The 19,370-nt window shown below is 37.0% G+C and overlaps 2 protein-coding genes and 2 non-coding genes across 4 annotated transcripts; 2 read left to right on the top strand and 2 right to left on the bottom strand.

The window, feature by feature from the left end:
* Positions 1 to 357: 357 nt before the first annotated feature.
* LOC149736080 (alpha-1,3/1,6-mannosyltransferase ALG2-like) lies at positions 358 to 5,660 on the bottom strand. The gene is made up of 8 exons (XM_089878736.1): positions 5,160 to 5,660; positions 4,534 to 4,723; positions 3,982 to 4,145; positions 3,349 to 3,558; positions 2,791 to 2,913; positions 2,079 to 2,227; positions 1,727 to 1,830; positions 358 to 1,507 (listed from the first exon to the last, which is right to left on the bottom strand). The coding sequence occupies exons 1-8, from the start codon at positions 5,398 to 5,400 to the stop codon at positions 1,375 to 1,377; spliced, it is 1,314 nt and encodes a 437-aa protein (XP_089734862.1). The 5' UTR covers positions 5,401 to 5,660; the 3' UTR covers positions 358 to 1,374.
* Positions 5,661 to 6,736: 1,076 nt separating this feature from the next.
* On the bottom strand, positions 6,737 to 19,355 carry LOC149736077 (cilia- and flagella-associated protein 57-like). Its single transcript, XM_089878732.1, has 25 exons — positions 18,995 to 19,355; positions 18,508 to 18,623; positions 17,896 to 18,078; positions 17,514 to 17,654; positions 17,144 to 17,271; positions 16,546 to 16,729; positions 16,100 to 16,247; positions 15,605 to 15,743; positions 14,904 to 15,069; positions 14,411 to 14,524; positions 13,743 to 13,955; positions 13,206 to 13,379; positions 12,467 to 12,628; positions 11,887 to 12,012; positions 11,570 to 11,693; positions 11,014 to 11,204; positions 10,615 to 10,788; positions 10,073 to 10,231; positions 9,711 to 9,851; positions 9,261 to 9,380; positions 8,838 to 8,969; positions 8,488 to 8,631; positions 8,108 to 8,255; positions 7,524 to 7,630; positions 6,737 to 6,917 (listed from the first exon to the last, which is right to left on the bottom strand). Exons 1-25 carry the CDS (start codon positions 19,167 to 19,169, stop codon positions 6,840 to 6,842), a joined length of 3,687 nt encoding a protein of 1,228 aa, XP_089734858.1. The 5' UTR covers positions 19,170 to 19,355; the 3' UTR covers positions 6,737 to 6,839.
* On the top strand, positions 7,146 to 7,264 carry LOC149736079 (5S ribosomal RNA). The gene has a single exon (XR_016385122.1). It is a non-coding gene; the product is annotated as a 5S ribosomal RNA (ribosomal RNA).
* Positions 9,093 to 9,211, top strand: LOC149736078 (5S ribosomal RNA). The gene has a single exon (XR_016385121.1). It is a non-coding gene; the product is annotated as a 5S ribosomal RNA (ribosomal RNA).
* Positions 19,356 to 19,370: the final 15 nt, after the last annotated feature.

Here is a 19,370-nt window from a genome sequence, read left to right as displayed (position 1 = left end):
CTCTATAAGCAATTTTAAAAAAGGGTGCGAGAATTGGTGGATGATTTGACCAGGGTGCAGCAAGGGAAAAGTTAAGACTTTTTGTTGTAGAAAAGCGATGAGCTTCATGAGTGAAGTTGCATTATCAGGTTGGTGTTTGTTCATTTAATATTTCGGTTTACGGAATTAAATTTGGTTTATTCACCACAAAGTTACATATGCGGAAATTCATAAGCAGACATGAGGTGTATAAAACAAAACATTCGTGTTATAACTACTGTCATTGCCCCACCACGCGATGAGTATGCTACATACGTGGTAACTCATAAGCAGACACGAGGTGTATGAAACAACACTGTTAAGTCATAACAACTGTCATACAAATTATATTCGTTTTTATTCCTTGGTACGTAAATATTGCTAGACAAAACATCACATAACATTGTTGCTGTATTCTACTTAATGGTTATTTTTATCAACCAATAGCAGAATTATTTTGTTGCTCACAAATTGATCAAAGGACAATAACTTAAATGCCACATTTCGTCCTTTTTAAATTCGGCAACTAAGGGTATTTAGTTACACAGTAAAAAATTTGAATTGTTAAATTGGAAATGGGCCAACTCTGGCACAAATCCCACCTCCCACTGTAGGTCCTCACCCATATGGAATATAATGTGCATATACAATGTTGGGGTAATGGGCCAACTGTGGCTTTAATCCCAGGTTCCATGGTGTGCTTACCCTAAGACTTCAACCATTCATAATTTTGTTAAATTGAGGTGCGACAAAACAGCTTTGAATAATTAACATATGATTCAGCGGTTAATAAGATATAAGAACCATAGGTGGTGCATGATAACCATATAAAACAATCAATATAAAACACTTATTGCCTGCTACATATAACTACAATCATAACACACATAGGCGCCAAACTTGGGGTGGTATTTTCTGCACTGCATTTACAAGAAACATTACAACCAATAAGTTAGATTTGTTTCACAGGATTGTGTGTCTAACTATCCCTGCCCCCCCACTTGCGTTTATGGTTGTATCAATACATTTGCCTAAGAATATAATGTTATTTAAAGTTTACTACAATTTTAAAACAGACATGGTGCATATGTGGCTGCAGCCTGCATGTTTTTTTTTTGATAACACAACACAATGCAATGCATTAATCAGCGAACCTTACAAGTTACAACCAATGAAAAGAAATCTAATAAAAGATTATGTTTCCAACTATCCCTTGCCTTCCTTGTGTTTAAGTTTGGTGTTCATGGTTATGGGGTGATATAGTTTACCAATGGGTGGAAATCCAACCACCCCTGCCTCCCCTGTGTTTATAATAGTTTGTCGCCTATGACACAACACTGCAATAACATCTATAATTTACGTCGCTACTGATTGAATTATTCCGTTTAAAGTCGTAGCAAACTTCTCGAATGCGAAGTTGTCTTTCACCCTTTGATGTCCCGCTGCTCCCATTTCTTTGGATAAGTCAGGCGATTTGATGAAACGAAGCCTTTGGTGGAAAAACAAACAATTAATACAAATTCAGTATCATAACCAAAACTAAAAGTCTAAAAAAAGAAATCAAATTTTTGTTTGTGGCCAACTGGTAAAGTGATTAAACTGGTCCGTAATGATTTTTTTTTCTAATAAGTGATATTAGAGAACGTTATGAATAAAAGGTTTCATTAAAACATGTTTTCAAAAGTTACAGAAGTTAAAATGTCCTTACATGGCGTCTGCGAAGTTTTCAGCCGAGCCCTCACATAGAAATCCTGTAACTCCATCGAGGATTGTTTCTTTGGGACCACCACTGTTCACCCCAATCACAGGTTTCTATGGAGGAAGGTTTGTAAAAATGTGTTGTTTTCTGGACATTAGGCATTTGAAATTGAACACTTAAAAGTTTGGACGATTAATCTTTTGTTTTTACAATGTTTGATTTTTGTTAAGACTGCTTTTATTCAAATGTTTTGTGAAATAGTACAACATCCTTTAATTGTACAAAGCAATAAATAACAATGAACCTACATCCTGGGTCCGACAAAATACTCCAAAACATATCATATTCAAACAACAACCACCTTCATATACATTGTCTCCACAGGAACGATACCAAAGTGTTCGTTACTTGGTGTGTACAACACTGCAGTGCATGAGCTCAACAGCGCCATCTTCTGATCAGTTTGAACTGAACGAAGCAATTTGATTTTGTTCTCCAGCTTCAACGAATCTGAGGTGAAAGAATTGGATTTTTATTTGCTAGTTTTGACCGACAGAACTCAATTATTAAGAGGGAGAACTAAACATATTGCTACTTGCAGAGTTTAATATTTTGCGCCGTTTTTTTACAAAGTTATAAATGAGAAACTGGTAAAGGGGCACGAGGTGTATGAAACGGAACGTTATAACCTCAAGCAAGGGTGAATAAGTAATCATCAATTTGTTAAACATAAAAACAAACAGGTTAAATTAAACTGGGGGCGCAGGTGTATGGAACAAAACACCCATATTTGTCCCATCATATGAGAAATTATGTTACAAAAACAAATCATGTTACACGTTTTACAAGCTGTATGAAACATCCATGTTATAACGACTTTTGCTGCCCCACCATGCGAGGATGAATAAATTTTGTTACACGTATTATGTGGAACAACCATATTGTATGTTATAACGACTTTTGCTGCCCCACCATGCAAAGATAAACAAATTTTGTTATACAAGCTATATGAAACAGCCGTGTTATAACAATGCCCCCAATATGATGATAAACTGCCCCACCAACCAACCCACCTATAAGACGAACCAACTCTTTATGATGTTGAACATTTTCTTGCACCCTCTCATCGTAACCACCGGCCATTAATAAGTGAACCTTCCCCCAATCTTCATGAGATACACGATCCCTTAACGCATCTGTAATATATGGTTATTTCACTGAGATGATATAGGGACATGTAAACCATATGCAACTTTACACGAAAATAAAAACACTATAATATATACCAATTACCAAGACACAACAATATAAACACTATACACCAACATAGAAACACTATACATTAAAACACAGTTCATCTGTAGACAGTATATGGTTATTTAACATGGCAACACTGGGAAGTTTATTGTCTGGAAACACTGTTTTTGATGAGGTATATTACATTAGAAGAGAAACAGGTGTAAATTCATTTTGAACACAAATAACAACGTGGTTTTAATCTTAAGCATTTCCCTAAGGTTCTGTAGCAATATAGAAACACTATATACCAACATAGAAACACTATATACCAACATAGAAACACTATATACCAACATAGAAACACTATATACCAACATAGAAACACTATATACCAAGAGCATCAATAGCAAGCCTCAAATTCTTTTTTCTCTCGTAACGATTGATTGAGAGGAAGACATGTTTAGCACTAGATGGCAGTATAGCATTGTTGAGTCGACGTGGATTGTTCATCGCTTTGTCGAACGCAGCGGAGTTTAACGTGGGGTGAACTACGTGGGTCTCTAGCTCCTTTAGTGACGGGAATGCGTTTCGGAACATACGAGCTGCATGAAGATTATGACATCACAATAAAGGTGATTGTTTCTATTCAGAATAGGCTCCGTGTTATAATGGGGACATTGTTTTGGACTAAGATAGCTATTATGTCATTTAATGCAGCATTCTTAATACAACAATACATGATAATGTGGTTTTATTCTATATGGGTGACTTGGCAAACTACATTTTACACATTACAAGATTTTTAATTGTAATAATCAATATGAAATCTTTTCCTTCGTTACAATCTTAAAACTCATTAAACACTATACACTTTTCGTAACATAGAAATAATTTCCCTATTAATGTCTTGCCTAATGGCAGACGAAAATCGGAAATACACCATGTTTTTATACCAGATAAGCTGCTAAAAGATTATTTACATTATGCCTGGTAGCAGAAGTAACAGAATAGAAATAATATATTACCCGTAAAATGGCTGTTAACGAGGACAAAATGAGCCAACCCTGTTGTACGTTCTTCTAACCAGTCTATCGGTTTACGATACAAAGATTTTAAAAAAGTTTCGCGTTTTGTCAATAATTTGTCAGGGAAATGGCAATAAAATACGACTTTTGCCCTGCTGAACAATCTGTGGGGAGTAAAAACATATATAATTGTAAAAATCATGGTTAAAGTTACAATTGTGAGTATTTTAAAATTACTTTGCTATTATTTTATTATTTTAAAGCTGATAAAACAAATTATCTTATCTGTTTGATATGGGTGGGGTCCTACATGGGGCCACTTTGGGACCTGGGATTTAGGCCAAAGTTGGCCCATTACCCTAACATTGTATATACACATTATATTCTATATGGGCAAAGTCTACAATGCAGTCAGGGGACAAAAAACTAAAATAACCAAACTTAAATTAGTTTTGACTTATATAAGCCTGATCTTTATTCATTTTTTATCATGTTTTCCTTACAATACTAGACAAAAACCCACACATTACAAGTTTCATATTTATGAATCACCTTAATACTGGAATGCACACAGATATCTGGTCACAGAATACAACGTCTGGTTTGAAACTTGAAGCAAATATGAGATAAAACGCGATATATATCATCCTAATATAAGCGCACAGTGCATAGAAGCCGCCCATGATCTTTCTTGGTAGCCAGTCACCCGCCACATTGACTGAGAAAGTTCCGTCTTTGGTTTCTGTCAAATAGAAAGTTTAGTTCCATGATTTATTAATGCCAAGAATATAAATGGACGAATGTTGTAGGTTGAAAATCAGAACAATTAAGAATGAATGTAATATGGAACTTCTTTATTATTGCGTGGCCGGGCACTGACAGTAGTTATAACATGAGTGTTCTGTTTCTTACACCTCGTGCCTCCTTTTTTAATCACATACGGTACGTTACTTGGTGGGTGATTGTTTCTCTGTATGGCCCACAATTTGGACAATTTGGATATTCCGACTGTTCATTGAGTGACAATGTTTTGGGATTTTTGTGTAAAATATTTTGTTATTTTTTGTTATGCACATTTTATGCATTTAACTGGTTATAGGGGTTAGTGGTTAGCAAATAAGGTGGGGGGGAAGAGTCTTTACTAGCACCGAAATATTTAATTTTTGTGCATTTCTTACCATCGAAACAGTGGTTTCTATCATGGTGGGCTGTGATGAAGCTGACACGGTGTCCTTTTGATTTTAATGCTAATGCTGCATCTACAACTAATCTTTCTGCCCCTCCAATGCCAAGGTCAGGGTGTAAGAAAACAACTTGCATGATTGGGACCGTGGGATCACGCTTTGGTGTCCTTACTGTACCACTATACACTTTGGATGATGGTGTTCGGTTTTTAGTGAAATCTTTATTGCAAGACATACAGAAACTTTTTAAACACTAAAAAAACAACATAAAAATAAATAAAAACTGCATAAAACTTATAAATAACACACTTATTATTACTCTTGAAAACGAAAACGACACACCAACCAAGCTAGTCCTAATAAATGCTCCCATTCTGGCTAAAAACACCCGAACATGTTTTAAAAACAACCCATTTTTAGCTTGCTTTTTAATTTCAACGAAACAGGTAATTTTCTGCTACAGTTCCTAGAATTTACGTGGCAAAATTCCCAACCATTGTTTACATTCTGTTCTGCAACGCTTAAATTGTTACGTCACAGGTGACGTCGTCAAGGCGAAATATTTTTCAGTGTTGACCGATTTTTTAATTTCTTAAGCTTAAGTTTAGGGGACTATTACTAAGCGATATATAATTGAATGAATGTTGTGTGCTAAAGGTCCATCTTACCCCACAGTACTATTTATATAGGCTCAAACTCTTGTAAAGGTATTTTTTTTATTTGAGACGCTATTATTGACCGAATGGCTGGGTTTTATAACGTATCCGCTATTGAGAAATTCTCTATCGTTTTTCACCCACAAAACAAACGCGTTAAATTTCACTTCGAAATAGCTTGCAAAGTAACTTTCTCCCACACGCATGACCAATTATATTTATATAGGTGTATCAAAGGGATTTTATCATAGCGCATACATTCTATGATTTTTAAATACTGTACACACCAACACACGTATAACAACAGATTTTAAACGTTAGAGAGTTATATGTTCTATTTTGAAATTTAAATATGAATAGGCCTAATCATGAAATTCGCAGCCACATATATAGTCACGTGAAATTGGCAGCTACAAGACTTTAAAAACTCGCTTCGTTTATCAAACTTGTTCCTGCCTCGGCCATTTTTATTATAAAAAATATATTACAGTAGGGTGGGGAAAGATGGGACACTTTTTAGCTCTATTTTCTCGTCCCATTTAGTAGTAAACGAATAACATTCAAAGAATTATAAAACTATATATCCTCACGACTCCCATAGACCAACGTTGGTTGTTTTAAACACAATCAGGATACTTAGATACTATGTGCTAAAGGTGTCCCATCTTCCCCTATCCTACTATATAAAAGGGAGGAGAAGGTACATATTTTCACTTCAAGTTCTGGTACCATTTGGGAGTAAGCTAAGTACATTTAGAGAATTATAAAACCATATCCTAACAACTTCCATAAGCCGTTGTTAAATGTTTAAAACACGCTCAGGATATTTGAACAATATTTGCTAAAGGTGTCCCGTTTTCCCCTACCCTACTATATAACTGTTAAAAGTACTTGCTATAAGATGGATACTCTGTATACATTACAAAACCATTTATTTCAGCCATATAAAATATTTTAAGCCAAAAACAAACTCATTTCACAAAATAAACACTACCGATAATAGAAACAGTATTTAAAGTTATTGGGTGAGTATCATAGGCGGGAGTTTCCCACCAGAAGGTGGGCGATGGGTCAACTGCTCCTCCAAATCCATTATCTGGAAAATAAAAATTCTAAAATTTTTCAGGGTCCAAAAATGGTACGAAATATGTAACAGACAAAATTATGTCCAGCGAATGGTGTATTAAAACGATATATTTTCGTCTAAAACGGTATTATCAGTCTTTTATTCAAGATAATCTTGTAAATTAATTTTATAACAGTTGCCACAGGTGTGACGTCACAGCGCATCGCGTGTAAAACCGCTGTTTCGCGACGTACTATCGCCTACGACCATACCACGTTGAGAACACCCCATCTCGTCCGATCTGGGAAGTTAAGCAACGTCGGGCCCGGTTAGTACTTGGATGGGTGACCGCCTGGGAATACCGGGTGTTGTAGGCGTTTTCCTATTTTACCGTCTGTGGACTTTTTATTGATAATAGTTTTTTGTATCGTGTTACGTCATTCCGACAGTGACGAAACGATGACGTCATCTATTAAACCCAATCGCAAAATTACTTTTTGTTATAAATAAGCATCCACGAAATATGTCAACTTGTCAAGTTATTAAAAAATAACAACATAACCAATCAACGTTTATAATGACGTCATCAATCAACGTTTATAACGACGTCATCAATCATTTAGTTACGTCACACACCTGATTACGTAACTTCCGGATCTCTCCCTTCTGCATTTCAATGATCCTTGGGCCTTCTTCTTCGATATTTTGACGCAGCACGCTTCTACCGCCGCTGGTATCCGAACCTGGGGTGTTCGGGTTGAGTAAAGTTATTCTTGTCAGTAGCGCTTAATGTTACCCTTAATATTAGGATAGGGTAAGATTGTTCATGCTTTTTTTTGTCTTTTACTGCCCCATTTAACAAAACACACGCAGTAGTCAGAATCCGGTGCTACGAAATATATGTACCGTAACAGACAAAATTAAAGCTAATAAGTTGTATAATATAAAGTTTTGTAGGGTGGGGTAAGTTGGGACACTTTTACTACATGATATCCAAATACCCTGATCGTATTTTTAAACAACTAACAACGGTCTATGGGAGTTGGGAAACGGTTTTATAGTTCTTTATGGATGTTGTTTACTACCAAATGGGATCAGAACATAGAATGAAAATGTGTCTTATCTTTCCCCACCCTATTACATATTACGCCTTAATGGCATCGTCAGTCTCTTATTCAAATGTGAAATAGTAAAACATACAATCAGATAACAATACGAACCAGTAGCCGCTGTTTCGATTCTCTTCCCGCCTTTCCCAGCTTTAGATCTGTTCAAACCAAGCGAGGTTTCCAATTCATGGTACTGACTTCGTGTCATTTTAAGCTCCCGACGCAAGTCGTTTATCTCTTTGATCAAAGCTACGTTCTCCTAAAATAATAATGAACGTCAGAATTCGTTTTGGTTGGAATATAAAAAGGTTGGTAGAAAATTGACCATACAATTGTTATTTACTATCCCGTAACGTTTGTATGCTGAGGGCAATGGGTTAATCTTGGCCCAAATACTATTTCTTACATGTAAATGGTCAAATATGGCTTAAACTGAATCTCCCCATGAGTTACCCATATATAGAATATACAAGTTATACCGCCATAACCACCTGCATTATTCGAACGTTATCGGCTCGATGAATCTCAGTGTCTTTGGTCAACTTTTTCCTCAGCGAGGCAACGGAGCGTTCCAGATGTTCACGCTGCCTCGAATATTCCTTTTGTATATCCGTGTCCACACTTGTAGATTCAGCCTGTGAATAAGTCATTACGTCATTCGTGACGTCACACATATAAAGTATGTAACTTATTTATCCTCGCATGACGGGGAAACGGTATAGTCATTAAAACACGGGTGTTCTGATTCATACACCTCATGCCAGCTTACAAGTTACCTCGTATGTTACTTTGTTACCACATAAAAAAATTTATATGACGTCACACCTATTACGTCACTTACCACGTCATCGTGAACATGAGTCTCGTAAACGGACTTGACAGATTCTTTCAGTTTCTTTGGATCTTGAAGGAACCCAACGCAATTGTGGAGATCTGTCTTCATTCGTTTGCTCACGGCTTCCGCGTCCCGAACCTGTAGTGTAAAATAATGGTTATTGTGACGTCATAACTGCACGTTTGCATTTATAACCTACACATTAACTATGACGTCACAGCGCATCGCGCGGTTATACGCGCTGTTTCGCGACGAACTGTCGCCTACGACCATACCACGTTGAGAACACCCCATCTCGTCCGATCTGGGAAGTTAAGCAACGTCGGGCCCGGTTAGTACTTGGATGGGTGACCGCCTGGGAATACCGGGTGTTGTAGGCGTTTTGCTTTCTCCCCTTTCACTCTTGCATTCCAATAAAACAAATCTCACCCTTTGTCGTTCATAATGCAATTCCTTGTCCGTTGCTCTCAGCTTTTGTTTCAACTCTGCGATATTTAACTCCAATTGTGTGTTTTGTTTGTGGAAGCGCTCCAATTCACTTTCCATTTCCTAAAACAAAGGTTAGCAATAATAAGGCGCGTATTACCAAATAATGCAATATTTAGGCATTAATTGATTATTAAAAAATGTCAGATTCTAGAGTTAATTCTGCTATTATGGTGAGTGTGCAACACAAAAAGGACGTATGAAACAGAACATCCAGTTACAACTACTGCCGTTACCCGGCCCCAGAGAAAAAATAAATTACATTCATTCATTCATCCACAAAGTTACGCTTGTAAACGAGCACGAGGTGTATGAAACAAAAAACCTGTGACATAACGACTGTCGTTGCTCTACCACGCAAGGATGAATAAGTTACATACATGTAGTATTCACCTGTATTTGTTCTTTCATTGCTTTAATATCATTCTCTCTCGGTTCAATCTGTTTCTTTAATTCTTTTATTTTATAATCCAAAACAAACTTGAACTTTTCAAGTTCTTGGTTCTTTTTCTTCAAATCGTAAATTCTCTTTTCCTGTAAACAAAAAAAATGCATTTTACTAAAAATATTGAGAATAAGTGCTGATTGCTGACACTAAGTCATATATGGTAAATCGTAGCAAGTATAAGTATAAAACAGAACAAGCCTATTCAAATTATTATTTATTAGGTAAATTAAAATGCACAATGTACGAATAAACTAACAAATTTCACTTTTATGACATCATAATCACACACTATGACATCACAACACACCTTATCTTGTATTGTTTCATCACGTTCTTGAATTTCCTTCTTCAAACCATGAATATCTTTCTCCAGTGACTTAATGACATTTTCGAGTTTAAGTTTTTCTTGCTGCATCGATTTAATTTCTTCGTTCTTGCTGTCAATCTCCTTGTTCAAGCTGTTGAACTGTAAAGGGTTTGAGAATTTGAGTTATCAAGCTTCCTTACTTTGAGTTGTTCACATACAATATATGTATATGGTCTCTGTAATATTAACCTAAGGGTTTGAAACTTTTTATTGGTGCTGTATGAATCTATAGTCACTTTGCATAACATACAGTAGGGTGGGGAAAGACAGGACACCTTAATCACATATTATCTAAATGTCCTGATCGTGTTTTAAACAATTAACAATTGTTTTATTTTTTTCGATAAAAAAAATAATAAAAGGCTTTAATTTTTTATTGAAAAACCATATATACTGTTACTACCAGCCATATTGTAAAATCTTCTGGCAATACGCCATTTAGATTCACTAAAACTTAACACCCAGAGCCACAATAAATTTACCTTTTTCCTCATGATCCCGCTCTCTCCTTTCAATCTCATATTTGTCTCAATTTCATCTCGTAATCGTCTTTCATATTTATTCTTGATGTCCAAGATCTCACGGTCCGCATCTTCTTCGATTTGTCGCTTCGTTTCCTCGTACTCTCGTTGCTGCTGCCGAGCTTCGTCATTCGCCTGTGAGGAATGAATGACTGTATTTACCTATCCATAGTTGCCACTCCCATGCCCACAGTCGAGCTGCTGAAGCTATTGCAGTGTGTGGATAAGCAGACATGACTTTTGGTTGGTTTGGTCATTTACATACATTCTCGTTTATGTGAAAAATGAGGCATTAAATAACCATATTATTGCCCACTGTTGTAAATTCAACAATCCACCATACACAGCACCCCACCCTACCTGTTCAAGCTGTGACCCTCTCTCTTGTAGTTTAGTTTCATAATACTCAGTGAGCTCCTCCAAGGATTGCTCCTTCCCTTCATCAGCATCCTGAAGTTGCCTCTCATAATCTTCCTGCATCCGCTGGGACTTTGCTTGGAGCTCCTGGTACTTCTCGTATTCCAACATCAACTTCTGGTTGTTGGTGGATTCTGTGGGAACAAAGAGACAATCAGCATATGTTGAGGGAAAATGGGACACACTTTGATTTTATTTTCCCGCTCCATTTGGTAGTAAACAAAGAATATTTAAAGTATTATAAAACCCCATTTTCACGATTTGTTAATTGTTTAAAACACCATCAAGATATTTAGATATTATGTGTTAAAGGTGTCCCGTCTTCCCCCACCCTACTATTTGCTTGCTTTATGTGCGTAACTTGCTTTATGTGCATATACGATGTTGGGGTAATGGACCAACTAAAGCTCAAATCCTAGGTCCCATGGGGGGCCCCTACATTGGACCTCACTTATGTAGAATATACATGGCAGAGTGCTTCACACTAGAAATCACCCACCTAGGTCCTGCATGTCCTTGGAATGCTTGTCCACAACCTCAGCCAATTCCTCTTCATGTTTTGCAACCTCTTTTTCTTTCTCTGTTTTCAAAACTTGGTTCTTTGTTTTTAAACTTTCCATTTCCTAATATAAGTGATCAGTTTATTTCATTTACATCTATTATTGCCCACAGTATCAAATTGAAAGCGTTCCACACTGTGGGATCTACCCACATAGAATATAATGTGCATATACAATGTTGGGATAATGGGAAACTCTTGCCCAAATCTTGTGGCATGTCTTGTTTAATAGAAATTCATTGCTTTGGTTTAATCACCTGAATAAATTTTTCGGTCAGTTCTTTTATCTTCTCATTATAATTCATATCTTTAAGCCTGAGTTGATATTCATTTTCCATCTTTAGTTCTTCTACTCTTGTTTTTAGCTCAGACATGCTTTGGTTCTGTAGAAGGTACAGACAGTTAAATCGTGAAAATAACTTTTTTATCCTCTCGTGGCGGGGCAACAATAGTCGTTATAACACGGGTGTTCTGTTTTATACACCTCGTGCCCGCTTACAAGTTACCACGTATGTAACTTATTTATCCTCGCATGGCGTGGCAATGACAGTCGTTATAACATGGATGTTCTGTTTTATACACCTCGTGTCCGCTTACAAGTTACCACTTATGTAACTTATTTATCCTCGCATGGCGTGGCAACGACAGTCGTTATAACACGAGTGTTTTGTTTTATACACCTCGTTCCCGCAAAAAATTGTAAGTTTCTTTATTATATTAATATCAGTTTTTATGTCAATTTTGGCGACATACGTGGTAACTCAAAAGCGGGCACGAGGTGTATAAAACAATGAAACAGTAAGTTACATTTACTCATATACAATGTTAATATTCTACCTTTTCTTCCAAGTCTGACTTAGTGATTAGAATCTCCTCAGCGTACGGGACTTCCCGATCATGTTTGACTCCTCGTCCTTCTTTATCCGAGACTCTCCAGATCATGAGACAAGCATCCTCCGATACAGTGATGAGGAATTGATCATCGTATGTGATTTTCATCTATTTAGGGGGTTGTGTTAGTTTCAGGTTATTGAGGGCATGTGTGCTAGATTGAAGGTATTACTTTAAAAACTAACCAGAAGAGCCATAACATTGTATGTGATTTTCATCTGTTTGGGGGGTTGTGTTAATTTTTGGGTGAAAGAGATGACATGTGTGCTATATTTAACTATTTAAAAATTTAAATAGGTTTGTGTTTGTTTTCGGTTACAGGAAAAGAAGTTAACTCATAGTCAAATATGCTGACTCATAGCAAAGTGTGCTGACTTATTTTGAAATATTGTTAAATATACTGATAGTGGGGACTAGGGGTGTTAGGCCAACTGTTGTCTAAATTTCACGTCTTATGCAGTGTCTCACTGTAGGGCCTCACCCATATAGAATAGAACGTGCATATACAATGTTGGGGGTAATGTGCCAACTCTAGCCCAAATTTCAGGTGTAATGCAGTGCCCACTGTAGGATCCCACCCATATGGAATAGAACACCTATACTGAAATATTGTTGAAACATGGTAACCCATGTAATATGCACACCAATATAGAATAGAACCCACCTCAAACACACACAACCTTACCTTAGTGATCTGCGATGCGTGCGCTTGATGTTCAGCCCATTCCCCTGAATCGGTGAGCGGGAATTTGATCGAGCGTAACGCACCACCGGAGGTGCCACAGAACAACATACGACCGCTGTGTGACATCACAATCTGAGTCAAAGTTGCGCCACCAGAATCCACGGTTCGTAGAATCTGTTTTAAAGTATCTTTAGATTTTATTACATAGGTTTGGATTTGTCTCTTTACTAAAGTTTAATAAAACATAATGGGGATGTATAGGGGTGAGATTGTAGTTTTGACCAGAGTCCGTAACATGAGTTATTTCATGTCGCCCATAGAAATCACATAGCACACAGCAAATGGGGCTAAATTGATCATAAACATAATATAAGATTAAGTCATAACAAAATCAACCAGCTTACTGTTATCCAAATTCCTTCAGGTAAATCAATTTATTTTCCAATACAACAAAATGTGACGTAAAATCAATTGCTTGACAAAGGATTTCTAGTGCTTTGGGATAAAAACATAACTTTAGGTAAATTTATTCTTTACCTGAGATTCGGTGATTTCTTTGATTGATTTATCGGAGCCAACAGCGTAGGTATGTTTGCCACTAGGTGACACTGTAACACCAGAATAAGCGCAAGATTTTAGAACGACTTCATTCACTCGTTTAGCTGCGGCTGCTGACCATTCATAAACAGCACCATCCATACCAGAGGAGATGAGCTTACTATCATCAGCGCTCCATGCTATGGCTCGCACCTGTGTTGTATGATGGTGGTTATAACTTGGTTGCTTTTTAAAGTGGGGCAACGGCAGATGTTATAACACGGGTGTCTGTTTCATACACCTCATGCTCGCTTACGAGTTACCAAGTATGTAACTTATTTATCCTTGCATGGCAGGGCAACGACAGTTGTTATATAACACGGGTGTTCTGTTTCATACACCTCGTGCCCACTTACAAGTTACCACGTGTGCAACTTATTTATCCTCACAAGGGGTTTATACAACTTGCACCAGCAATTGCCGTTAGGTGTCTCACCGAAAGACACATACACCCACAATGGTATCGGTGACAAGCCTTGAACCCACTACCTCTGGGTTAGAGGCAGGAGTGCTAACCACTTTGCCAAAACGCCGGACAGTGACTTTTTGCAGTTTAATTTTAATTAGATCCTACAACAGAACCAACCACATCAGTACACAAGTTTCACCTTTCCATTATGTCCTTTCAAGTTGGAGACATTCTCAAACGTAGTTGAAGAATATATTTGTATCACGTTGCCGTGTACAGCAGCAAATAAGTGACCACCATTACTGAAGGAACACTGTGTGTGGAAGATATACAAGTTAACTGTGTGTGGGAAAGGACAAGTCTAATAGAGATTAATAAAGTACATGTGTGGAATAAATTTATGTGCTAAATGGAGATGAATATGTTTTATCATCATTCCATTTTTAAAATGATTATGCTTATTCCTTCAAGCACAGAAATAAAGAATTTATAGATTATTTACAACTCTGTTACCAATACATGGTCCCCTATATCGGATATGAATATATTAGATCGAAATACTTTTCTATTCTATATGCTAGTAACAAGCTTTATTCAGACTGTTCAAAATTCCATTTTGCATCCCTGTTATATTTTACTTTCTTAATATTTTTAGTTTTAACAATTATTGTTTTACTCCCCAAATATGTTACCTCTTTACACCCCCTAATGGTGAGCTCTTTAAAGATGCGAATATCATCAATAAGAATATTCATCAAACGAAGCTTGTCGCTGAAGCCAACCAAGATGTAAAGTCCAGACGGATGAAGAGCGATGCTGTAAGCTTCTTCTTGGAACACTTTGTACAACTCCAAAGTGCTGTGGGGTGAAAGTTTGAATAAATCGATGCAACATGAAAGTTTGATATGCAGGGTTCAGGGCCCACTGCTGTGGGGGGAGGGGCAAGTTTGGATATACATGAATGTAAGTTTTTAACCCTGCCCGGTTTCAGAGCCCTTGTTTTATATGTTTGACCATGGTGCTGAAAGGTGCCAGTTTGATAAATGGTTGAATGAATGTAACTTATTTTATCTTACAGTCTGTTTCATACACCTTGTGCCCCTTACAAGTTACCACATATGTAACTTGCTTATCCTCGCATGGCGGAGCAACGACAGTCGTTATAACACAGGTGTTCTGTTTCATACACCAGGAACCCGCTTATCAGTTACCACGTATGTAACTTTGTAGGTATTTATTTTTCATTCTAAGAGTAACTAATTAACAACACTTTACAACTGTTCACTGGTTACAATTTTATACATTTGATGCACATAGAAGCTCACCCATATATATATGTATAAGACCTCACCCACATAGATTAAACAGAGGCTAAACTTAAAATTGAACATACTTTGTCTCATAGTTCCATATCCTTACAGATTGATCCACAGAGCAAGTAGCAATGAGAGGTTTCCTGATACAAACGTCTAAACCAGTGATGCCTCGACTGTGGAATGAATGAGTGAGTTGCTCAAACGACGCTTGCTCTCCTGGAATAGAAATAGTATTACAATTATGATAAAAGTATTATAAAAACTTTTGGGTGCAACAACCATACTTTTTATTTAACATTCTTTCCAATACTTTTTATCCATAGCGTGTTATAACAAGTGTTGTTTTGCTGTTGATTTTTCTTTGTCCGTTCTTTTGGACATAAAAAAACAATTACCCACAAAATTATATAGGTGGTTGCTTGTAAGCGGGCATGAGGTGTATAACAGAACACCCGTTTTATAACAACTGTCGTTGCCTCGCCATGCAAGGATAAAATAAGGTATATTCATATTTATTTAGTTAATTAAAAAAACTGACTTTTGCAACCCCAACAAGTTCACTCAATACTCACCAATATCAGCAGATGAAAGTGCAATACAGTATAGTTGACTGTGGTCGGTTGCCGCCACCAATGTTTCTTCACTTGGACTCACAGTTAATGAGAGAATGGATTGGTTTTCTGCTTGGGTGGGGTCGGTACTGTGGGGGTCAGGGGGAATCTATGGGAGGTAAAAGGGAGTTAGTGGTTAGAATAAAGTATGTAAGTTTAGTGGCACATTCTTATTCTTTATGGGTGAGGTTCTACAGCAAGGCACAGGACCTGGGATTTAGGCCAGAGTTGGGACATTGACCCAACATTGTATATGCACATTATATTGTTTATGGGTAAGGTCTTACAGTAAGGCACGGCATGGGACCAGGAATTCAGGCCAAAGTAGGTCCATTGCCAACAGTTGAGTATTTATCAACTTAATTATCATTTATAGTCCAGCCATCAATAACATGATATATTGAAACCTTCACAATCCTTGTCTTTCTATAGAAATCTTTTTCATCAGTTTTCTCGAACAGATGAACCGTCCCTGCTCCACCAGCGCATGCAAACCCCTTCGAATGTGCGACCACTGATGTGATCTGACACGCACCAAGGCCACTACCTGAAGAGCTCATCGTGTCCTCCGGGATCATGCTCACACTTGCTCTAGAAGGAGATAACAAGGTTTCAATACGTAACTTCATATGAGTGAGGTCCTACAGTGAGGCATGTCATGGGACCTGGGATTTATGCCAAAGTTGGCCCATTACCCCAACATATATGCACATTCTATTCTATATGGGTGAGGTCCTACAGTGAGGCATACCATGGGATTTAGGCCAGTTGGCCCATTATGCCAATTGAATACTTATAAAAATACTTCTTCTTGTTAAAAACAATAAATGTATGTGCTATATAAACAATAGCGTATCATGTAATTTTTTAGGTAACACTAACTTTTAAATAATGACTTTAATTTGTCTCTTAGGCCAATGGTAAGAAAGAGCGAAAAAAATATACAAAAGTCTAAAGGCTGGAAGTTTTAATCAAACACAAAATAACTAAATGCATTTAGCTTACCTCACACTGTTGGTATCAGCAATAGAACCAGCAGGTAGAGCTGCGTGGAACTCTGACTTAAGTTCCCCGTTTTCAAACAACAACAATCGCCCCGTATCCGTGCCAACCACTACGCGCTCATCCGAGACCTAAGTATGTTATTTCCATGTTAATAAATAAAAAAGTGACTATGTATGTCTTGTGCACAAGAATTAAACTGTATCCATTATTTTGGGTGTATGTGTCACGGGCAAGACACTTAACATCCACAAAGTTATATTTGTTGTAACTCGTAAGCGAGCACGAGGTGTATGATACAAAACACTTGTGTTATAACGACTGCTGTTGCCCACCACAGGGGAATAAATAAGTTACATTTAATCATTCTCACCCATGCATGAGAAAGATAGTTTTGCAAATCCATTTTCTGGAACCCGAATTGTTTCAGATTTCCTTCAGCATATCGAAAAAGTTTAAAGATGTGATTCCCGATGACGCAGATCTGGGTGTTGTCTTGAGGATTGAAACTAACCTGTTTGGAGAAGCAATTCATGGTTAATGATAAGGCATTACCAGTAACATATTAAGTATAAAGGTACTGGTATTAGTTTTTGATTTTATCTGTACATGATGGCTGTTATGATATCACAGTGCTGCATATTTTCGTCCTATTTTTTTGGAAACAATATTATCCTTATTTTTATCATCGAAACAAGATAGGAATTAAGTGTTGTACCATGGGTATGGTTAAATCTAGACGAGTTAACTTCCACCTGGTACACTGGTTGGCCGGACTGGTTAGTTGTCTTCATAGTCGCCATAATCTTCGACTTCTCCCAAGCCCAATACACCAACATCCATTCAGGACGACTTCCTTGTGCGATCAGATATTTAGAGTCGGGCGAGAAAGCTAAACTAACAAACTCATTCGTTTGAAGATCTGGCGCAGTGAGTGTCTGTGTGGGAATTGAATGTAAGTGAATACGAATAACATACATTACAGCCTGTATGTTAGTTTTATCATACTACCTTCTTGTTGCAAGTGATTAATATACATTACTGGGGCATTGATTGTCTTTTGTGCTGTGTATGTGGATTGAACGTTAAGTTTTATTAAATTACCTTTCTTATTGCAACTACATAATCTAAATTGAATTTTCAGGTAGGTAATCGGAGCACTAGATATCTTGCACAAGTAATAAATATAAATAACAACAGCACTAATCAAATATTACATTAGGCCTGGTAGGAAGAGCACTACAAAAGCCTTATAGGAAATGCGATCTTTTAAAATTATACGCAACTAAATTATAAAGGATTTGAAAACTTTGAAAATAAAACTCTGTGGAAAACAGTAGTGAAAATATATTTCAGTAATTACAAACCTTTCGTTTTTTAGACTGGTCATGTAGCATGTCATAGATGGTAACCGTTGGCTTGTCACCTTTTTCAGCCACAGCAACGTATCTTCTATTGGGACTCAATGCGATTGCTGTCATGCCTGGAAATAATATGTGTAGATTAGTTTATTTGAGCAATATGGTGTATTATGAGTAACTCTTCACACCCATAATACATTGGTCATTTGTGTTGGTTCTAACCACAAAATACTATGAATCCTAACGGTAACGTTTTTAAATTGGGTGAGATCCTTATCTTAAAACACCATGTTTCTTCTTTTTTACACATTACCTCAACTCAGAACACTTTAAAACCAGGTTTTTATTCAAACTTGCATCACTTTAGCTAAACTATAAAAACAATCTTCCACTAATTTCTTTTTACACTGAAGACTTTACCTTTTTATTCGCTGTATAAACACCTCTGCGCAATAGTAACTTTAATCACATAAAACACCAAATTCTCACCAACCTTGTGACTTGTCTGAACCAGGAATAAACCTTTGTTGCTTCTGGTCAATATTGAAACGAACCACTTGGTTCCCAGATGGGAAAACTATGGTTTGTTCTTCCAAGTATCCAATGTTTCCACTAATGTGAGGTCTGAGACCAAACAAGTGGTGCGACTGTGCCACAGCAATTGCCATGTTGGTTGGTTGCTTCACTTTAAACCCCTGTTATTAATGTATCTGCTTCTAAGAGTACCTGTAATGTAAAAAAATAGCTGCATGCATAAAAGAGGCATATAGCCAAACTGATGTTGATTTAGTAAAGAGTAAATAATTAAGCTTTGACGGCGATAACTCGGTATCTATACTTAGTTATAGACAATACTAATATACCACAAT

The sequence above is a fragment of the Ciona robusta genome, chromosome 5 (genome assembly GCF_009617815.1).
Source record: "Ciona robusta chromosome 5, ASM961781v2".
Classification (NCBI taxonomy): domain Eukaryota; kingdom Metazoa; phylum Chordata; class Ascidiacea; order Phlebobranchia; family Cionidae; genus Ciona; species Ciona robusta.
This window is presented reverse-complemented; position numbering and strand designations above follow the sequence as displayed.